At 37.3% G+C, this 22,802-nt stretch overlaps 1 protein-coding gene across 1 annotated transcript in view; it reads left to right on the top strand.

Moving 5' to 3' along the window:
- fam135b (family with sequence similarity 135 member B) overlaps positions 1–22,561 on the top strand; it is a 211,707-nt gene extending 189,146 nt beyond the window's left edge. The window contains exons 14-20 of the mRNA XM_039736980.1: positions 1,989–2,155; positions 6,830–6,921; positions 9,078–9,175; positions 11,635–11,786; positions 15,657–15,767; positions 19,287–19,400; positions 22,325–22,561. Of these exons, the coding sequence (XP_039592914.1) occupies positions 1,989–2,155; positions 6,830–6,921; positions 9,078–9,175; positions 11,635–11,786; positions 15,657–15,767; positions 19,287–19,400; positions 22,325–22,530 (940 nt within the window). The 3' untranslated portion in view covers positions 22,531–22,561. The remainder of the gene's footprint in view (positions 1–1,988; positions 2,156–6,829; positions 6,922–9,077; positions 9,176–11,634; positions 11,787–15,656; positions 15,768–19,286; positions 19,401–22,324) is intronic.
- Positions 22,562–22,802: the final 241 nt, after the last annotated feature.

Below are 22,802 nucleotides of genomic sequence, written 5' to 3'. Positions count from 1 at the left end.
TTACATATGCATTTTTTTTTCACTTTTACTTGGAAACTTTTGTAAAAATAATACTTGTCCTTTATTTCCGGCCCCAGGCATGGTTAAATCTTTCTCGCAGGACGTATAACGCTGCTCGTGTTGTAAAGGGGGGCGGCTGAACGCACGCTAAGGAGATGCCGTCGGATCATCTGCTGTCTTTCTGCTACTGTTGCTGGCGAGCTGCGTGTTCTTTTTGTCACACTGCACGTCGATCATTTAAAAGCCTGTACAGCAGCTGACATTTTGCCACTTCGTGTCTCTGCCGCTCGCGTTGTGAAGGAGGGGCTGAACGCACGCTACGGAGTTGCATCTGCTGGCTTCCTGCTGCTGCTGGCAAGCTGCGTGTTCTGCTTGTCACTTGTCGTTGTTTTAAGAGCTGGGAGCACATGATGTCTGTCTGCCAAAATGCATTCCAACAACTGCTTGGTTAGATGTCCGTGAACTTGTTTCAAATATTGTCTCACTGCCTTGTCTCGCGTGACATTAAAGTGTCTCTCACGGGACATCAAATTGTCTTCGCGTGACGTTAAAGTGTCTCTCGCGGGAAGTCAAATTCCATAATGTATATAAGGTGGTAGCACAGTGGCACTACAGCTCAGTTTTCCACCTCACAGTTCTTTAACCTCAGGTTTTATTTGAGATTGTGGTATCATTGGGTAGGGGTTGAATTTTGGTTTTGTTAAGTTTGATTTGATTGTATGGATTATTTGCTTTTAACTAAAATTATTTTTTTTTTAAAACAGAGATTGAGGTATCATCTTTGTGGAGCCTGCACAATCTCAAATAAAAATAGATTTATTTTGGTGGGAGGTGGGCATAGAAGTGACTAGTGTCCTTTTGGGGAATGTTCTTGCCCTGAAACCACTGCTTCTGGAGAGGCTCTGTGTGACCCTAAAGAATAAATGGTTTAAAAAATTGGATTGATAGATCCATCCATCTGACCATTTCTTAAACCATCCAGTTTAATGCAACATGGAATCCTAACCTACCCATCAGGTATGAAGGAGGAGTGCATCCTAGAGATGACAGCAGCCCTATAGACACATCCACATTCTCTTATACAGGAGCTGCCAGTCAAACTAAACTGCACTTTCTTGGGACATGGGAAACAAACCAGAATTTCCAGTGAAAACCTTTGCAGACGTTTCATATAGACAGAGAAAAAAGTTGAATTTAGACCCAGGACTCTAGAGTAGGGGTCTCCAACTCCAGTCCTGGAGAGCTACTGTGGCTGCATGTTCTCATTCTAACCTTTTCTTAATTAGTGACCAGATTTTGCTGCTAATTAACTGTTTGCCTTAATTTTAATTGATGCACAACTTAAGGCTCAGGCTCCTTAATTATTTCTTTTTTCCTTAATTAGCAACCAAACAATATTAAGACACAAAATGAACCAACACATAAACAACAACCTGCATCCACCACACAATAACTGAAAATAAAGAAAGATGAAGGCCTCAGTAATGTTGATCTGCTCAGATCCACAAAACATTTTGACAGCACTCTTAAAAAAGAAAATCAACAGTTTTGGAAATGTCTGCCATGACAGAATGAGCGCCATGGAAATAACTAACAGGTTTAATTAGCAACAAGAATTGGCTTCACATTAAGAAACTGAATGAAGTGAAATTGGTTGGAGTTTGAGGCCACAATTTAGTTGGTCATCTGTTGGCTTACTTCACATCAAATTTATGTTTAGGTGCCGTTTAAGGAAAAAAGAGTCAATTCAGAGTCTCAAGAAAAGTCATTTAAAATAAAGGGAAATAGTTAATTAGCAGCAAAAACTTGTCACTAATTAAGAAACGAGTTAGAATAAAAACTTGCAGCCTCAGAAGCTCTGCAGGACTGGAGTTGGAGACTCCAGCTCTAGAGGTTTGAGATAGCAGCATTAACCACTTTTAAGGCTATGATGCATGAAATTGGTAGAAGTTTCAATAAATATAATAAATAACATGTTTTCTTTTTAGTTTTTGTAAAGCCAAAGAAGATTTGCTTAATGAACTGAAATTTCAAGGGATTCTATACAGTGATCTGCCACAGTTAGCTTCGGACATGCCATATTTTCCACCTGATGAAGAGGAAGAGAATTTTGAAGAAGGCATTCACTTAGTAGTTTGTGTTCATGGACTAGATGGTAAGAACATATTCATTGTAGTTTTAACAGTTGATTTATATACAGTGACTTCAATAATGTTTGAGACAAAGAAACATTTTTTCTTTGATTTACCCCTTAACTCCAAAATTTAAAGTCATAAATTGCACAATTCAGACATGATTAAAATGAACATTGCAGACTTTAAGGGTATTTGCATACAGTTCAGCCACACCTCGTAGAAATGACAACATTGTTTATACATGGTTCCTCCATTTCAGGGACACAGCGATGGCAGGTCTATTAAAGCAGTCATATTCAGTACTTTGTTGCATGTCTCTTTTATGCAATTACTTCTAGATGTCTGTGATTCATCAACATCACCAGGTGCTGATTATCTTCTCTGGTGATGCTCTGCGGCCATAGCTCTATTGCAGCCATCTTCAGCTCCAGCTTTTTTCGGGGGCTTGTCCCCTTAAGTTGTCTCTTCATCTTATTGAAGGCATGCTCAATTTGGGAATTGTCCCAAAAATTATGGAGGGCGCTGTATGTACAGTATATTAGATTTTTTTTAAGTCTGAATGAGCTACCTTACCTTACCTATACTGTTATGCAGTAAGATTTCAGAGCATGCTCTATTTTCCTCAGTGTTTTTAGTCTGGGATTCTTAATGTAAGTGAATGTAAAAAACATTCTATGTGCCTAAAAATTATAAGATTGTGTCAGTTGGGTACAAAATTTAGAATTAAATTAATTTAGAATTAACATGACTTTTTAAATTTAAAAAATTATTATCCAGATAAAAAGATGACTTCCGTTAAGTTTTTTTAACAAAATCCAATATTTCCCTCATCTTATTTCAGAAAACAGTACATTTACACTTGAGCAATTAACTCAGGTAATACACAAAGAAAATAAAACAAAATAAATTTGATCATCAAAAGACAGGAATGACACACTTCAAGCAAAAGAAAAAAATCATGGAGTAAAGCAAAAAGGCACGACCAAGAGTCAAAATATCTTCAGACACACACAGCAAAGAATGTCACAAAGATGACAGGAAGCAGTTGCACAAAAAGACAAAAAAAAGAAGTTTTCTGTGGGCTGTTTGGGACATAAATCATTCATAACAAAGTGACAAATGATACTTGACATGGAGTAATTGCGATGCTTAATGACTGGAGAAGTGAAAAATGGAAAATGATGATGTCCTAAAATTGTAAAGTAAAATAATAGTATGCAGCGTATGCATTTTATTCCTGTTTCGCAGCATTTGTGACAGCAGTACTGATAAAATACACACTGTAGGAATGTAAAGAACATGAAGAAGAAAGCAATTTGTTATTTTATAGATTCAGAAGTAGTCATTGAGAGTATTTAGTTCTAGTGATAGTGATAGTGAGGCAAACAAAAGTAAAGATAGTGATAGTGAGGCAAACAAAAGTAAAGATAGTGTGCAAATGGTAAACTCTGATGCCCCGCTCGATGAGTAAGGTATGACAAGAGTGCTGGGCATTTTGAAGGATTCACTCGTCTGCAAGGTGCAGGACAAATGTAAACAACAGAAGTTCTCATACAGTATTAGATAGATAGATAGATTAGTCTTACAACATATTAGACATGACTGTAACTGAGCTCATCAGACATGTGCAGCAATTGATCCAGCAGCTCATACTGAAACTAAATGACGTGGAGCACATGTGGTCTGGTTTCAGTTACAACAAGTTGCTGACTTCCTTTGTGATTCTTATATGAAGCTGTATACTTTAAAAGCTGGAAGCTGAAATGTGCTTGTCAACATTTATTTGAAAGACTTTATGGACAGCAGATCAAGAGTGAAAAACATTTCAGCTTACTTCTCAGGTGTTTTCATTGTATTACCTATCACTTTGTACAGTAGTAAGAAATCCTTTTTGGAAATCACATACCTGAACAGAATGTTGTTGTTGACAAATTGCTTATGGTTTGGAAAGATCGTTTGGTATGAAGCAATGCAAACATCATGCAACTGTTGTGTTGGCAGTATGTCTACTAAATAACAGGCAAAGTTTACTGTAAGCTTGAGAAGAAGTTGCTGGAGTTTTTCAAACTGCTGAAAAACTAAACTTGTTCTTATCTTATTTTTAAAATTTTTATTGTTGTTTTCATTTTTTACTTAACAACTATCAGGTGCCAGAATAATGTTTTAAACCTTTAAACATTTTCCCATTCTCTCTCTTTCTCTCTCTCACACACTCTATCACAATTGATAGTTGATATAAATCACTCAATCTTATTTCTTTTTAGTATCTAAAATGGCATACTGTGGTCTAATTTTAAGCTTTGATATTGTATATTCTCACTATATATATATATATATACATTGTGACCACATGAGGGTGCCAGAGAGCCCCAAACCACAGATCCAGAAATGCATGTAAATAGAATAGAGGATTTTTTTTCTTCTCCCAGGCATTTCCTCAGTCAGAATCAGAATATCTTTATTGTCATTGTAACAAATACAACAAAATTAGGGGCAGTCCCTGCAGTGTCAAATTATAAATAAATATAATTAAAAAATCCTTTATCAATCACAAACCACAACAATACATCCATCCATTTTCCAACCTGTTGAATCCAGACACAGGGTCACGGGGGTCTGCTGGAGCCAATCCCAGCCAACACAGGGCACAAGGCAGGAACCAATCCTGGGCTGGGTGCCAACCCACCACAGGACACACACACCCACACACCAAGCACACACTAGGGACAATTTAGAATCGCCAATCCACCTAACCTGCATGTCTTTGGACTGTGGGAGGAAACCGGAGTACCCGGAGGAAACCCACACAGACACAGGGAGAACATGCAAACTCCACGCAGGGAGGACACGAGAAGCAAACCCCGGTCTCCTAACTGCGAGGCAGCAGCGCTACCCACTGTGCCACCGTGCTGCCCACAACAATACAACAAAATGATAAATCAAAACAATTCTTCCTCCTTCTGTACCTCCTTTGAATTTCGCCCACTGCCTCCTGACTCTGACTCCCCAAGTCATGGTAGTGGGCTCCCTTTAAAGTGAACCCGGGAGTGCTTACAGTGATGTGACGTGACCTGTTGTAAGGACTTCCGGGTTATACATCAACCATGGAGATCCTCCCCCAACAGCTCCCTCCATTGTCTCCCAGGGATCCCTACAGGTCTGCATCTCCGGACTCCACAACTCCCAGTCTGAACATCAGGTGTCCAGACTGGACTCTATAAGAGGAACACTGCCACCTAGAATGGTGGGGAATGAACTGCTTCCCTTCTGGTTTATATAGTCTTTGGGCATCCCTATATGGACTGGAATAATAATGCATCACAGATGGGTATTTGCCCCCAGTTACTCCATCCTTCCATTAGGAATCCTCTTCCATCCTGGGAGGGACACCACTTTGGCCACATCATTCCTATGTTGTTTTAAATGTGCTACAGTATATAAATAAATTGACATTGACATTGACACCCATCCATCCTTTTGGGCACCTACAGTATACAATATCTATCTATTCATCCATCCATCTATTTATCTATCTATCTATGCTCCTACTCAAGAGTATGTATTATTGTTCAACCGGGAACTATCGTGGGTGAGGCTCTGGTGATGAATGTTACTGATTGGTTCACCACACATTGGCACCCTCTTACATATCTAGTCAGTTAGGACATTAGAAGGTTATTGGTGAAGATGGAGCACCCCACTTTGCACCACATTACTCTTCATAGTTACCCTGGTGTTCTACACCATGTACTGTATCGAGCAATAATCTCCCTCATGAAGTCAAGATGACTTTGAGGCAATGAGGTATGTGTATGTAGGTTAGGGGTCCCCATGAACTCCTGAACACGCCTTACTTCGCATCACATCACTAATCATAGCTGCCTACTTGGTGTGCCAGGCCATGCACCACATTAAAGCAATAACTTCCCTTGTGAAGTTGTGATCAGTTGAAAGCAGTAAGGTGGAAGGGTCACCCGTGAACTCCCAAACATGCCGCACTTTGCACCACATCATTCTTCGTAGTTTCCTCCTTGGTGAACCGCGTCATGTACCTCATCAAAGTAATGTAGGGGAAAGGGTGGTCCCCCTAAACTCCTGAACATGCCCCACTTCACACCACATCATTCTTTTTTGCATGTCACATATTTTGCATAAAGGTTACAGTTTCTGTTTTGAGATGGGTGGGAACACAACACATGAAAGTGTGGCCAACATTGTATAGGAACTCATTGGTTCCTGAAAACAAAGTTTGTGCAGTTGGAAAACACCTTATATTTTTGTGACTATCCTTACAACTATGGCATACTTTCACACTACTTGCTGTTCTCTACAACTATGGCATACTTTCACACTACTTGCTGTTCTCATGTGATGCCACTGCCTATTCAAGTTTACGTGACCCCTAAGCTTTGACATTACATCCTAATTTTCCTGCAGTTCTCTCAAATCACCTAGTTGGTCTCAAGCCCAGTGGCCACCTATCCCCTAAAGTCTGCCCCTGCTAACACTAAATGATTCCCAGTTATAAGGATCAATTTGAATGATAAATTCATTCATTAAATTATCCTAGAAATTAATTTAATAACATTTTAAATCCAACATTTATGTTTGAATATTTCTCACAGTTTTGGATAATCTAAAAATATCTTCTACTGATTATGTTCTAAAATATATTCTTTTTAATTATATTTTAGGTAACAGTGCAGACCTACGACTGGTGAAAACTTTCATAGAACTTGGGCTACCTGCATCAAAACTAGACTTTCTAATGTCAGAACGGAATCAGGTAGGCACGTAATAAATTCACTCGTCTTGGAATGTTTGGTTTGTGTTTACGTACCATTCCTTATATATTCTTCTGTCCGGAAGCTTGAAGCCATTGCAGTATTGTTTTTTTTTATAGGTGGCACAGAGGTTTGTACTGCTGCCTCCCAGATGCAATATTTTTTTAGGTTGGAATCCTACGCCTGCTTGCAATGAAGTTTCCATTCTAAGGTTAATTGATGGGTGTAAATTGCCTCCGTTTGAGTGTTAGTGTGGAGTTAGTGCATGAACCCATTGATGAACTGATGCCTTCTTCAAAGATGTTTTGGGCATTGCACCTGATGCTGCTGGGATAGTCTCTGTCATCCTAAATTGAATTAAACAGGTTAAAGTGTGTTACTGTATTTCAATGTATTCTTTGTTTAATCTGACAGTTTTTATCCTTGTTTACTCATGCATACTGAACCTCTTTTCCTTATTAGCCTGCAGTGATAATGGAATAATTTTCTTAATTTAGATTTTCATCAGCTCAGTTGTTAATGATAAAGGAGTCTGTAAAAAAAAAAAATATCCTGAAATAAAACAATTAACAAACTTGCTCTATTTAAAATATATAATCAGATGATTGTTTCTGTCCTTGGTGCACAATGTTGAAGAAATCAGCAGTACTGGAAGATAATTTTGGTTAAGGGACATTCACAACTTTGTTTTCTCTCTTCCTCATGGGAAAATGAGTCTTTGATGACATAACGGACTGTGTTTAGCATCATATTATATGGAAGTGGAAGTACATCCATGCAAGATAACTACCCCATGTCCCATATTTTTAGCAGTTTTTTTCTACCACCCCATGACTATTAGAACTTCACATAGCAGGTCAAATTTTTGATGCTGCCTTGATTTGATGGAATAAAGACTGGCAATCTAACGATCACTGTATAATGTGTGTTCAGAGCTGCACCGTGGATTTAAGTTATGGTTCTCTGAAATAAAGAGGTAGAGAACAGTAATTTAGTCAAGTCACGTCAAGTGATTTTAAGGTCATACCAGCCATACACTGTATTGCAGCATACAGAGAGCCTTGGTGCAACATATACACAAACAGTGTTTCTTTTTCCGGTTTTTTGTGGTGGCGGCCTGCGCCACCACCACCTACTCAAAGCATCATGATGCTCCAACAATGATGGACTGAAAGCCAGAAGTCTACGTGACCATCATCATCAGGTCCTTCCATGAAAATATGATGATTTATGTTAGGTAGAATGCCCAGAGGGACTGGGCGGTCTCTTGGTCTGGAACCCCTACAGATTTTATTTTTTCTCCAGCTTTTGGAGTTTTTTTTGTTTTTCTGTCCACCCTGGCCATCGGACCTTACTCTTATTCTATGTTAATTAATGTTGACTTATGTTTATTTTTATTGTGTCTTCTATTTTTCTATTCATTTTGTAAAGCACTTTGAGCTACATTTTTTGTATGAATATGTGCTATATAAATAAATGTTGATTGATTGATTGATTGAAGTGTAAAACAAGTAAAGAACTATGCAATTACTATAAATATATAAACAAATTATGGGTGAATATTGTGCTAATTTGAAATAGATGGTAATAAATAAATAACAACAACTGATAATAAAAAAACAGCAATAACAAATATGGCAAATGTACTGCATATAAATAAGCTACTAGAAGCACATCTGAAGTGTGTGGGGTAGCACAGAGTTCAGAGTCTGGACAGTCAAAGGGTAGCAGCTGCTGCAGAACCTGGCAGAAGTAATTCAGATGTTACAAAATCTGTTGTCAGATGGAAGTGGGGCAAAGAGTCTGTGGGAGTGGTGCTCCACAATGCTCTAGGCTTTGCAGATGTGGCCCTTAATAAAGACATCTTTAATGCAGGGCAGAACAGCACCAATTTTCTGTTATGTGATAAGTGATTATCATTCATCTCCTTTACAGGTAAAATGAAATGAAAACCCCTCAACACCTCCCCTTTTCTATAAAAAAGCTGCTATCCCCAATGCCTATCCCATCCCTTCCAACAGAAGGAAGTTTGACTCCCGCATAAGCCTGCTGAGCCTCCATGGCTGGGATAGCCTCTTGCACCCTGTGACCTATGTAACGGATGTGTGGGTCAAGGAAAACAATGACAAATATTTAATTCTTAATCTTGTTTTTGTAGACTGATACCTTTGCTGATTTTGACACAATGACAGACAGGCTGCTTGATGAGATAATTCAACATATTCAGCTGTATAACCTCACAATACAGAGAATAAGGTAAGATATTTAGAATACAATGCAATAAAATACAACTTATTTTTGTGAAGTGCTTTTCACTGAGTGTAGGAGCACAGCACTGTGACATGCTCTCAGGTAAAATGCAAGTATTTATATAATTATAAACTGGCAAATACAAAGTTCATACACATACTGACATTGATTTGTTTAAACTCACAGGAAAATGAAGTATCTTAAAAGCTAATTAACATAAATAGAACTTAATATCTGTCCATTCATTAATTGTTGACCTATGGCCAGTTGACAATGGACAGCTTAAGAAACACAAAGGAAGTTGGCATATCCTAAATTAGCATTCACTGCCAAATATTATTATGCTTTAGATAAAAAATATTGACAAAGGGATTGGAGTCATTTTAAAGGTTTATATACTGTAAAAAGGTATTTGCCCATTTCCTCTGTTTTTTACTGAGTACAGATGCAGAGTGCTGTAACAAGTTCTCAGGTAAAATACAAATTTAATTTTACAAATGACTAAATACAGAATTAGAACAGATAAAGACACAGATTTGTTTAAGCATACAGGAAAACAAAGTAGATTAAAACCGATTAACATAAATGGAAACCAACAATATGGGTCCATTAATTAATTGTTGAACTATGGCAAGTTAAAGCAGTAGAGTGTTGTACTGTGTTAGCCATAGACTGATGCAGGAGAAAGTAGGGTGAAATTACACCTTTTATTGGCCAACTAAATAGATTACAAATGCAAGCTTTCGAGGCAGCTAAGGCCCCTTCATCTGCCTTGAAAGCTTGCATTTGTAATCTATTTAGTTAGTCAATAAAAGGTGTCATTTCACCCTACTTTCTCCTATGGCCAGTTAAAAACAGAGGAGAGGAAAATAGAAACTCCAGTTAGCAGCATAACTCTGTTTGGGTCCATGGTCAGTTGTAAGAGAGAAAGTCAAAGGTAAAGGCAGACAATAATAGTCATAGTCCTGGAGACCTCTGCCAACTGATTGCCATTTTATAGTAGAGTTTGTGCTGGGCCGTCAAATCTGATGACAGAATCCTTCCTAATGATTCCAAGGCTCCCAGTATCTCAGATGACTTTTCCATTGGCAGGAGAAGAGCTTGGCAGTAGAGTGCCAAGTGCCACCACAATAATGGAAAGTCTTCCAGGTGCTATGGTATCAAAGCATTTCCACAGGAACACAACAAGTACCTCAGTGTTGTATTAGCTTTACACTAGACATACTGGGACCTGAGTTGTACAAATAGTTCTACTTTGGACTTGTCTTTCCATAGAATATTACTCCAAAAGGCTTAGAGAATGCCTTTACAAATAATAGACATGCACTGATGTTACCCTTGGACAGCAGATGTTTCCAGTTTGGATCCCATTTTTAATCAGTCTCTTGCTTACCATGAAATCATAAACACTCACCTTAGTTGAGGCTACACAGGCCTGCCGCTCTTTGGATGTTTTTCTGGGATTCTCTGTGACTTCTTGAATGAGTCATCACTCTGCCCTTGGAGTAATTTTGGCAGACCAGCCAAAAGAAGAAGAACAAATGGAAAACTTCTGGAAGATTCACCACTGTTCCAGAACTTCCCTGTTTGGAAATAATGGCTCTTTTTGTGTTGCAGTCAAGTCCCAGAACCTTAGAAATGGCTTTGTAACCCTTTCCTGATTGGTAAGGTTCAACAACTTTTTTCCTTATCTACTATGGCAGTTTCTTCAAGTCTTCTTCTAGAATCCTTGTGGTGACTACATCAGTCCATGGTAAGGGTCAACATGTGGTGAAGTTTAGATCCAGCAGAGCTGACTGCAGTCTGTTTTGTTTATTTTCAAACAAATGAGTCTAATTAACTGTGGTCAGCTGTCAAGTGAGTAATTAAAGGGGCAATATATTTCTCACACAGGCAATACAGATGTTAAATATATTAAGTGGCAATTTTGAAATGGTGTTATATGTTTACTCTGGTTCCCTTTATCTAATATTTCATTATATCTAAATTTAAGAAGCAATTTATTGTGAAAAAAATATATAAAAATAAAGGATATTAGGAAGACAACAAATACTTTTTCTCAGAACCTATGAAGATTTGGAATGTTCTGTGTCTTACCACAATTTGAGATGGCTATAAAGTTTTAATATCATTGTATTATCAGTGTAATATTGTATTATTTATTGCTGTATTTTTGATTGACATGAGTTTTATAAAGTTGTAAACTAATGCATATTCACTCAATTATTTATTAAATATATCATTTCTAATTTATACAGCTTACTGTATGCATTTCTGCTCTGTGAACAGCAGATGGGGATGTTGCATTTTCAGTGTGTACAAACTAGGAGTTTCAAATTAGTTACAGTTCTACTACATATACTGGATGTTAAAACAAAGGAGTGAGTTAAAAATTAAGATTATGTCACTGTAGAAGGGATTTTAGACATCATATAATATAGTTTTCTTTTTTTATTGTATTGTAGCTTTATAGGGCACTCCCTGGGCAACATCATAATTCGATCTGTGTTGACAAGGCCACGCTTTCGCTATTACCTGAATAAGTTGCACACATTCCTTTCTTTGTCCGGACCTCACTTGGGAACACTTTACAATAACAGTGCTTTGGTCAGCACAGGTGGGTACAGACTTTTCTTACCATCAAGTTATTGTTCAGATAATGCATTATATTTGCATATTTATTTTATAAACTGATTGGAAACAAAAAGACTCGAGACTTGTTTAAAACTGAAACATTGTTTTGAAAACATTAGCTAGATTTCTTAAAAATATTCTTACAAATTATCCATCCATCCATTTTCTAACCCGCTGAATCCGAATACAGGGTCACGGGGGTCTGCTGGAGCCAATCCCAGCTAACACAGGGCACAAGGCAGGAACCAATCCAGGGCAGGGTGCCAACCCACCACAGGACACACACAAACACACCCACACACCAAGGGCAATTTAGAATCGCCAATCCACCTAACCTGCATGTCTTTGGATTGTGAGAGGAAACCGGAGCGCCTGGAGGAAACCCACGCAGACATGGGGAGAACATGCAAACTCCAAGCAGGGAGGACCCGGGAAGCGAACCCGGGTCTCCTAACTGCGAGGCAGCAGCGCTACCACTGCGCCACCGTGCCGCCCTCTTACAAATTATTTTAGACATAATACAGTATTTCAGGGGTTCCCAAACCTTTGGACATCAAGTACCACCAGAGGTTAAGTGAGTTGCTTTGTGTACCACCCGCACCTTGTTGAAAGGGAGGGAGAGCTGTAAGGGGGGGGAGTTCGGGTCTAAACCACCCGAAAATCTGAATAAAAGTTAAATAATTGGAAGAAATTATGCCTAAAATTAATGAAAAAATTTGTGCATGTACATAAATTGATAAATTCTGCCCCGAAACTAAATCCTGCCTTCAACCTGTATGTGACTCAGTTACCGAAGACAAAATGGTATCGGCTTTGTGCTTAGATCTAGTGACTACGATGCGATACAGCAGCAGTGCACATATAACAACAAACGCGAGCAGTTTCTGTGAGGCAGAGTTACAGAAGACTAAATAGTGTCGCCGTTGTGCTTCCATCTAGTGACCAAAAGCTCAAACAGTGAAGAAGTAGAAGTTGACTTCCGCGAAACGGAATTATGGTAGCGTTAAATGAACTAAATACTGATTGGAATAATAGGTTTTATTTATTCAGATGACGAAATTTCATACCACACTAAATTTGGGAATCCACATATTATTGTATTTAAACAGTTTCATTGTTTTTTGCTCACAACAGGCTTGTCATAAAGGGCTTTGCACAATTAAATTTCAGGGACCGCGATGCGTACCACCTGAAAAGGCTCCGTACCACAGTTTGGGAACCACTGCAGTATTCATTAATTTTAATGATGTATGCGTTCAGGAGACATCCTAATCCAATTCCAGAGCCACCTCAGCTGGCTTCTTTCAATATGGAGGAGCAGTTTCTCCACTTTGAGCTCCTCCTAATTTTCTGCGCATCCCTCCCCCTCCCCCACCCTAGGTTTAAGGCTAAGTCCTCTTGTAACTGCAATTTACTTCTTTTGGTCACTACCCAAAGAAACCTGGGGAGGGTATTCCTCCCTTGGGATGAGATGCTGCCTCAGGTAGAGGACTTTAAGTATAATAATAATAATAATAATACATTACATTTATATAGCGCTTTTTTATCAGTTACTCAAAGCGCTCAGCAATTGCAGGTTAAGGGCCTTGCTGAAGGGCCCAACAGAGCAGAGTCCCTTTTTGGCATTTTACGAGATTCGAACTGGCAACCTTCCAATTGCCAGTGCAGATCTCTAGCCTCAGAGCCACCACTCCGCCTAAGTATCTTGAGGTCTTCATCAGGAGTGAGGGAAGAAGGGATTGTGAGATTTACAAGTGGATTGGAGCAGCAACGATCAGTCTTGATGGAGAAAGAGCTGTTATATTCAGTTGAAAAATCCTAATCCATCCATTATAACACAGTGGAGAAAGAAAGTTATGATCTATTTTTAATTTAGAAAAAATACAATTTTCCACTTTACATAATGTTCAAAGTTTTTTTTAGAATTTGCAAAGAATTTATTCATGTTCTCCTTAAATAAGGAAACTTTGCTCTGAGCTCCTTTGATTCCTGTCACCAGTTTACCACTAATCTAGTGGATCATTACTTGCTTAAAATTCGGTTCTAACGTAGGAGACACTTTTAAAGCCAAGATGTTGCTATCAGTTGCGCTCATGCACAACAATCATACATTGTATATTTTTTGGGAGTCTCTTCATATCCGTACTTTTAGAGATTTCTGTGTTGACAATAGGCATGCATCATCTGAATACATATTTCCAGTTGCTCACTGCTTATACAGCGTACAAATTATGAACTTTGTTAAAAGACACCTACCCAACATCTTAAATTTTCTGTTGGCATCTAAAATTGAAATGATACAATTTAGTAATGATGGAAATATTCTGTAGTCAAGTTTTCCAGATTCAAGTATTGCACTGCCGATGTCCTTCTAATTAGAATCTTAACATACTGGAAGGAATTCAGCCATCAGCAAGGCACTCTCTTCATCACTTTACACAAAGTATGGTGCAATCCAGTTAGATTGTTCATTGCACACATGTATATTTAAACTAAGAGTATCCAAAATATATGGAGTGCAAGACCCATATTAAAGGTGGGATTAAGTGGTTGCCTCACTTGGTACACTCAAATTATATTAGGAATGTACTTCTTTATTCCTCAGATTAAAATGTAGAGAATCACAATTACTACATATCCTTTAATAGCATTGGTTGGAATAACATCAAATGAGTCACAGCATGGATTACCGTTACAATCCATTATTTCTAAACTTTTTTTCTGTGATTCTGTATGAAAACGTTAAATAAAAAATATTTCTCACCTATCATTACAGACTACCTGGCGTAACCTATAAAAAATAATTTATTATTTTGGGGTTTATTTCTTTCACAATAAGAATGTTTTATTCTTGTTTTTTAAAGAAAAGTTCCAACAAAGAAGTCTACATGACACCTTTCCTTTAAAAACCCTTGTCCCATTAACAAACTGTTTAGCATATATGTTCAATGCAGAACCACTGCAGGGAAGCAGCAGTAACAACCACACCAGCCTAAACATTCGATGACAGTTTCAAACGTTGCACAAAAAAAAACAACTCAATAACAGTTGTAAAAGGAGACACAACAATATGAAACAGTTGGGGAACCACCCTGGTGACCCAGTATAATTTGAAGGATTACACAAAGCAAAGAATATGCAATAAATTACGGAAATGTCTTTTCAGATGTGAGTTCCAGAATTAATTCCAAAATGGCTGAACTGCTGGTCATATAGCTTCCAGGCAGGAAGGGTGGATATAAGATGGGCGGACAATGGAAATGACGTCAAAGGTGAAATGGCTGTCAGTCTTCCATTCTGTATACAGAGGAAGAGAGAAGACATTAGCAAATGGCAACAACCCCTGGTTAGGTGCATAACTACCATCACTAGAGCCTTTAAGCTGTCTCCCAAGCCCATGTTCATGACACATTAAAATCAAAAAGTGAGTAAAAATGTTCCAGACTCTCTGAAACATAAAAAAAGTTGAGAATGTGATACATTACACTACTAATACAGCTGGTTTAAGAAACGGCACACTTTGTCCGGATTGTGTACAAGATTCACCTGTTATCTAGCATCTGCTACATTAAATGGAAATCAGAATGTCTGCATCCTGCCAACCAGAAACAATGTACTGTATATTTAACAGGAATGTCTTCTCCTATGAGATTGTCCTAATCCTAATCACTGTCTTAATCCAAAAAAAATGATTTTTGTTTATTGCCATGCTAAAAAAAAAGAAGTGAGTCAGTGGCACACATTTTAGCTGTATAACCTTGATGTGGTATGTTATTTTAATATTATCAATTGAATGAAAGCTTAATGACATTTAGAGTGACATATTTTTACTTTAATTTTGTTTGTTTTCCAGGTCTCTGGCTTATGCAGAAATTGAAGAAGTCTGGGTCTCTTTTACAGTTAACTTTTAGAGACAATACTGATCCTCGTAAAACCTTCCTGTATTTGCTTAGCCAGAAGCCAGGTAACTGCTAATTAAAACGTTTACCCGAGAATTGCTTATTAGGAGTAACTATGTCAAACTATGTCAAATTGTTGTTTCAAATATACTTTTTGTAACACGTTGGTAGATGATGGTGTAGTCAGTTATACTTTAAATTCGATAGTCAATGATTGGTTAACTCTTGGGTCTCACTGCTTGAAGCATGTCCTTTGCATTTAAAATTTTATACTGGGACATTTGTGTTCCTAGATGAGACATCCCATTGTAGACAAGTAAGAAAAAGTATTCACAGCGTAACATTCAGGTGGAGTTGGAGACTTAGTTACCTGGTTTAAAATGAGTTATCAAAGTTTGTTTTTACAATTTTCTTTAGTATAGATTTTTGTAACATTGAGTCATATTCAAAAGTAATAGTGATAATAAAATATAATTACATGCAATAGAAGTGTACATAAAATAATATCATTTTACAATATTGTGTGCCTGAAATTGCTTTCATACTTCATAGACAGTAGATTCCAACTGAAGTAATGAAAAGATTCACTGTTAGTTGTTTTGGGAGGTGAAGGGTCTGTTATTAACTACAGTTCACATTTCTTAAACATGGTATTTTTCAAAGAACTACCCGATGGAGATTTAAAGTCTGTACTGAAGTCAAAAAGTACAATTTTTGACTGTATTTGAACATGATAGATAGTGGTACTTTGTGGTGCTTTTCTGATAAATTACAGTGTCGAAGAACTATTAAATCATTCTAATCTTTAGATAATACAGTTTTTGGTGTAACAGTTTAGTCACTGTAGCATAAAGTATCATTGAGCCATCTTTTATGAATTTCTACGTAAGTTAAGTTGCTTTTATTATTTACTTTTATGGACATGAACATTATGTCACCCACTTCAGTTCCAAAGAACAGGAGAGCTGTGTTGGTGTGACTAAAGTTTAAGCAAGACACTGCATAGATAAGTATGGGATGGGACAAAATCAACTCACAGAGGCAAATTGTTTCATGTGGTCAAACTAACATGCATGGCTATTGCAGTAGGTGCTTTTCACATTGTATGTGAATGCACCTAAAAATGGCACATATACTTTAACATCTACACAAAATATGACAACTTGGCTGATCTTCTTAACTGGATGCCTTGGTATGGCCTTAATGGCAACAAGCTGAGGAGAGCAGACCAAACTTTCCCCAGCTACAGTGTTGATATCTTTCTGAGATTCTTACAGTATATACATTTCCATACCAGATGAGAGGTAATGTGCGGCCATGGTTCTCTTCTCAAGTATGGTGTGGTGGGTACACCTCCAGGTGAATTATCCTAGCAAGCATTGTTAATAAATCTGCTGCTATCTTTTATTTGTTAATTCGTGAAAAATATAGAGTTTATGAAAGATTTAAGCACAGGGTGGTCCAGATCTAATTATGCAATTTTCATTGCGCTATAAATTATTAAGTTTATTACATAGAAAATCACCTGAAAAATTCCAGACCATCGAGAAGTGTGCGAACTGACAACATGAAGAATCATCTTCGCGCCGAACTGGAATCATCCTTGCATAAATCAAAGTCATCCGGACGATCTGGATCTGCATAATTAGATGTGGACCACCCTGTACGAGGGTGTTGTACTGTGTTAGCCATTTTGAATGTAGTTAGAAGTCAAACAAAATGACACCTTTTATTGGCTAACTAAAAAGATTATAATATGCAAGCTTTTAAGGCAACTCAGGCCCCTTCTTCAGGGGTCATTTTGAAAGATTTAAGAATGCTTTCATTGAAATTTGCTGTTACAGCTGTAAAAAAGACAGAAAAGGTTTTGGGGTTCCACCTTGTATATTCAAATTCCTACAAAGAAAAAAAAAATTATTGAATTCCAATAGAGCCAAGTAGTCACTTCAGACTGTGTCCAAAGCAGTACTGAGGAGTGAGGGAAAGTGGCTGTTATTGTAGCTGCTGAGGAGGAAAGGATGTGTCCAAGGGACCTGAACTGGAAATGAGGTCACTAATAGTGAAAATGGAGTAAGGCAGACTTCTGTTTGGAGCGTCTGGAGGGGAGAGAGAAAAAGGGGTTAGTGTATCCCATTCTCCCTGTTCCAATATATCATGTTCCAACAAGCCCTTCGACTTCCCCCTATACACTAGTGTGTGACACAGCAAGAACGCCTATAGGTGCATCCTGTGCATTCAAAGAATCTGAGCATACCATATGCATACAGTTTGTGTATTAGTCTTCGGATTTAATTTACATTTCATTTTTTGAGCTTTCCTGTATCAAAGGGCTATTTGAATAATCCGTAGTTAATTAAATTCACATAAAAAAAGAGTTTACTTTGTACTTGTCAATAGCTATGTATTGTTGAAGATGTCATACCTTCTCTCCATCAAAAGTAGAAAATGGTAACATACTGTAATATGAAAGTTAGTTTTTTAATTTTTTACATATTATTATATTATGTTTGCAACAGCAACAATGCAAGATTTCCTATTAGACACAATCGGGGAGATTGCAGCCTTTATGCCCTGATTCTCCAAAAGCACAATTCCATCCTATATCCTTCAATATTATCTAATGTGTCTCTTGTAATTCTTTCTTCATTTAGTTTTGTCTTCTTACCTCGAGAATCAAAGAGTCCTGCCCCACGCAACACTTCACATTTCATTTAATGCTACATCTAGAATTTGAGTGGTGACACCTTGATTGTTAACTTTATTTTCCTCTACTCCTAAAGGTCAACATTCTGAGTGCTCTTTCACCAGGTGTCTAGCAGAATTCTGTATTTCTCACATAACTAATCCTAATGCTGCTTGCAATAAATAGCTTTAAAAGCTGACTAAAGATGACTGATGCATTGTCCTGGGCATATACTAAATACAATGGGGCTTTGTCTTACTAAATCCAGCAGCATATTATATACGACTTATAGTTGAAGGGGATGTCAGATTTATGATCTGTAGTTTCTGGATCTCATCCACTTGAGGATACTTGATTACATGACTAAAAATATACTTTTTTAGCACACTTTTACTGTTCCAAAGTATCAAAGGCTTGCCACATTCTGACAACCAGTAATGTGCTGCTGTATGAAGTTTTTCCAGGTAGGGCATTTTCAGCCGCACGTTTGGCCTTTTCATTTTCAGGTGCGCCTTTCTTCTGTTTGTGTGGTCCAAAACACTCATGTTCTTTTTTTCCTCAGGACTGTGTTGTACGCTTTGTAGTTTTAGGTGAGTGCTCACTGGGTGTTAAGCTAGTGCACATGAGCCCACCCCTATAACTTAGGATAAAATCAAAAAAACTAATTTGTGATTTTGTCAGGGTGGGTCATTGAATGTTATCACTGAGGTTGTCAAATGACATGTCTGGAAGTTTCAGGAGCATGCCATGTCTTGCCCTTTAATCTCCAATGTCCCGTCAATATGCCTGTTTTTCTGAATTGCTCACAGTAGCTAGCTTTTCTGAAACAAAAAAATAACTGAACTGGATGCAATAATACATTTTAAACATGAATCTCCTGTTTATGTTGTTGTTTTTTCAGGATTGCAATATTTTAAGAATGTTGTTTTAGTGGCATCTCCTCAGGATCGCTACGTTCCTTTTCATTCGGCTCGAATAGAGATGTGTAGAACTGCACTGAAAGATAGAAGTACAGGTATATGATTTGAATTACTTACATGACAAATGGTAAAAAATGACTGAGCTATTATTGCCAACAATATCATAATTTAAAAAGAGTTTTAATTTACACTGACATTTATTTTAAAATATTTAAATGACAGTGTGTCATGTGAATTGTTATTTACATGTCATTATTCATTACCATGTCTAAGTTTTAATGCAGGCTTGAAAGCTGAAACAAAGTTTCATGCTCTTGTCATGTTTTCATTGAGTTCCTCTTCTGACATTCAAGGATTTGTTGTCATGTGAATTACCTGTTACTAATGTCTACTTTGTTTCATTTTATGTGTATGTAACTTGCAATTGACGTTGTGGTAGAGTACAGTCATAACTTGTGCACTGTGCAGTTGTGAAAAGCTAATACTGTTCTAACACCTTAAGAAAGCACTTTCCATTATCTCAGATCCACAACATGCTTTAAACCGTTTGCACTCCTGGCAATCAAGCAATTGATATCATATCATTCAATGAATTACCAGCACTCTCAGAAACAGCATTTACTCCTTGCCATTAAACTGTTAACTCCTATACAATCCTATTCTTGACTTGTGACCAACACTCTTTACATACGAACCTGTACTTCTAATTATTATGTATGATCAATTTAATGTTACTGGCCAGTTACTTTTTCTGATTTTTTCTTGTTCTCTCTAATAACTGTTTTTATATCTGTTGTTTATTTTTAATTTCATATGATTGTATACTAATTATTTTTTTATTGCCATTATTTTGTTTAGGTATATGTGTAACTGTAATATGTACTGTATTGTCACTGCCTTTCACTGTACCAGCAGGACAAGCAACAAATACTTTACTATGCTGTACTATATACTGTACATACTATAGATACTGTTAACAGTAAGTCTGGGACATGGACAAGATGCAATTTGTAATTTTCTTCAGAATTAAAGACATTCCTTTTTTAACAAAAAACCGTACAAGGGGGGACTCAAAAATTCCCAAAATCGATCAATATCAAGGGAATAGAATGTAGTGATCAAATATGCTTCTAGGTATTGTACGCCTAGAAGTCTGGTTAACCAGTCTACCAAGAGTCAGCTGAGTTGCTTGAGTGTTTAATATATTTCTACAGTCCTGCATGCGGCTCTGGTGATTTTTTTTTCTCTAAACCAGAAAAATTCAGACATGAGTATCAGTAATATTTGGGCCCCAGAAACCAAGTTACCCAAACTATTCTGTAACATTTCAGTGATTTACCACTCTGATGCTGATCTATCTGATCATATAGGACATTGTGATAGCAATTGACGAGAAGAATTCATAATTGATTGTAGAATTATAGTATTTGAGGGTTCCTGTAGTACCTCTAACTGATCAGCACATCATCATCTCATAACTGGCTTAGGTTTTGACTTTGGTATTTTTTCGTCCAGCCGTTTTAGCTGTAGACCATCCTCAAGAAACTATGACACACAGACAGACAAGCACCCATCATCAAGATATCAGTGTTTCGGTATCAGGGAACCCTAAAATGTAGAGATCCATCAAAAACCGGAGATCAGAATTTTTTATGAATCTAAAGCTTTCGCTCTTCCCCCATAGACGTTAGGTTATGGTGAGGGAGGGTGCAAAGCAAAAAGCATGTCAGGTCATATTGAACATCTAAGACAATGATAATCATGTTTTTTGACATTGACAGACACATTCATAAAATATTTTCCCATTGGACAGACTGATAATAAGCAACACTTCATTGAACTATTGAAGCATCTCATACAATGTACAGTCAGTTCTTAAAGTATGGCTTGCAACCTATTTTGGGTCATGTGTTGATTGAATTTGGGTTACTCAGAGTTGTGATGCACAATACAGTGGAACCTCTGGTCGCAACCCGATTTGGTCGTGACACGAAGTAATTTCCCCCATAGAATTATATGTAAATACAATTAATCCATTCCGGAACGTACGAACTGTATGTAAATATATATTTTTTTAAGATTTTTAAGCAAAAAAATAGATAATTATACCATAGAATGCACAGTGTAATAGTAAACTAAATGAAAAAACATTGAATAACACTGAGAATATCTTGAACAGAGAAAACTAACATTGCAAGAGTTTATGCTACAGCCTTACGAACCACTCGCTGTAAACACTTTTTTTTAATAAGTTTTAAGCACAGGGAGAAAATGAACATTTGAAAAATCCATAATTTATACAAAAAATAACCATAAACAACCAAGAAAACTAACCTTGCATGAGTCGAGTTCTGGCATGAAGGAAGTGAGGAGGAACTGGGTGGAGAGGAGATTACAGTTTTGAGGTAACGTCCCTCTGCACAATGCACGTCTGACCGAGAACAATGTACTGTACAGGGAGAGACTGAACACGTGCGTAAATCATCGGCGCATATGAACCGGAAGGGAAACTGGCTTGTTCATCACCTGAGTGTGTGATCGTGAACAGATGCAAAAGTTTGGCAAACATTTTGGTCGTCACCCGATTTGTACGTGTTCCGAGACATTTGTGACCCGAGGTTCCACTGTAGTACTAAATGGGTAAGGGTTGCATAAGATTTAAGGAATGTCTTGCAATTGGCAATTCTCCAAGGGGGTTGGTAGTTGGCAATGATTCTCCATGGTGGGCAACCATCCCCAGGGACTATGGTCAGCAGTTCTTAGCAGTTCTTTTGGTGAATATTGTAGGTGAATAGGATGGACAAATTTTTTGGACTGAGCGGTCTGTTCTCATCACAGTTTTTCTAATGTTCCAATTTTCATAACCTAATATACTTGTTGGTAAAATATGCAGTTCTTTGTAAATGTCTTTGGTACTGCTGTATGCAGACAGTATAATTAATTCAAGGCAAGCTGAATCACATTCAACAGAAGTGAAAAAATATTGCTGAAATAACATGATTTCAATCTTTATCATTAGGTCCTGTTTATGCAGAGATGATAAACAACCTGCTGCAACCTGTCATAGAGGCCAAGGAGTGCACTCTGATTCGCCAAAATGTGTTCCATGCCCTGCCAAATACTGCCAACACTTTGATTGGAAGAGCTGCCCATATTGCTGTTCTTGACTCAGAATTGTTCTTGGAGAAATTTTTTCTTGTCACGGGACTGAATTATTTTAAGTAGTCTCCTGATTTTAAATAAATAACAGATCATTTATTGTCCTGTACTGTAAGATTCATTTTTTATTTAGCAAATTAAATGCTCTAGTATTTTCATGAACAAATCATTAATACAAAAATCATACATACAAAATGTTTAAAAAAATAAAGGCAACCAAAAAATACACTCTTACCTCCATCCCATAATAAGTTTCACGTTATTTTGTAAATAATGTAAAAAATTCAACCTGTTTTAAATGTGTGTTGGGAAATCTGTATGAATATTAGTTTTATTTC

This window comes from Polypterus senegalus, chromosome 15 (genome assembly GCF_016835505.1).
Source record: "Polypterus senegalus isolate Bchr_013 chromosome 15, ASM1683550v1, whole genome shotgun sequence".
Taxonomy (NCBI): Eukaryota; Metazoa; Chordata; class Cladistia; order Polypteriformes; family Polypteridae; genus Polypterus; species Polypterus senegalus.
This window is presented reverse-complemented; position numbering and strand designations above follow the sequence as displayed.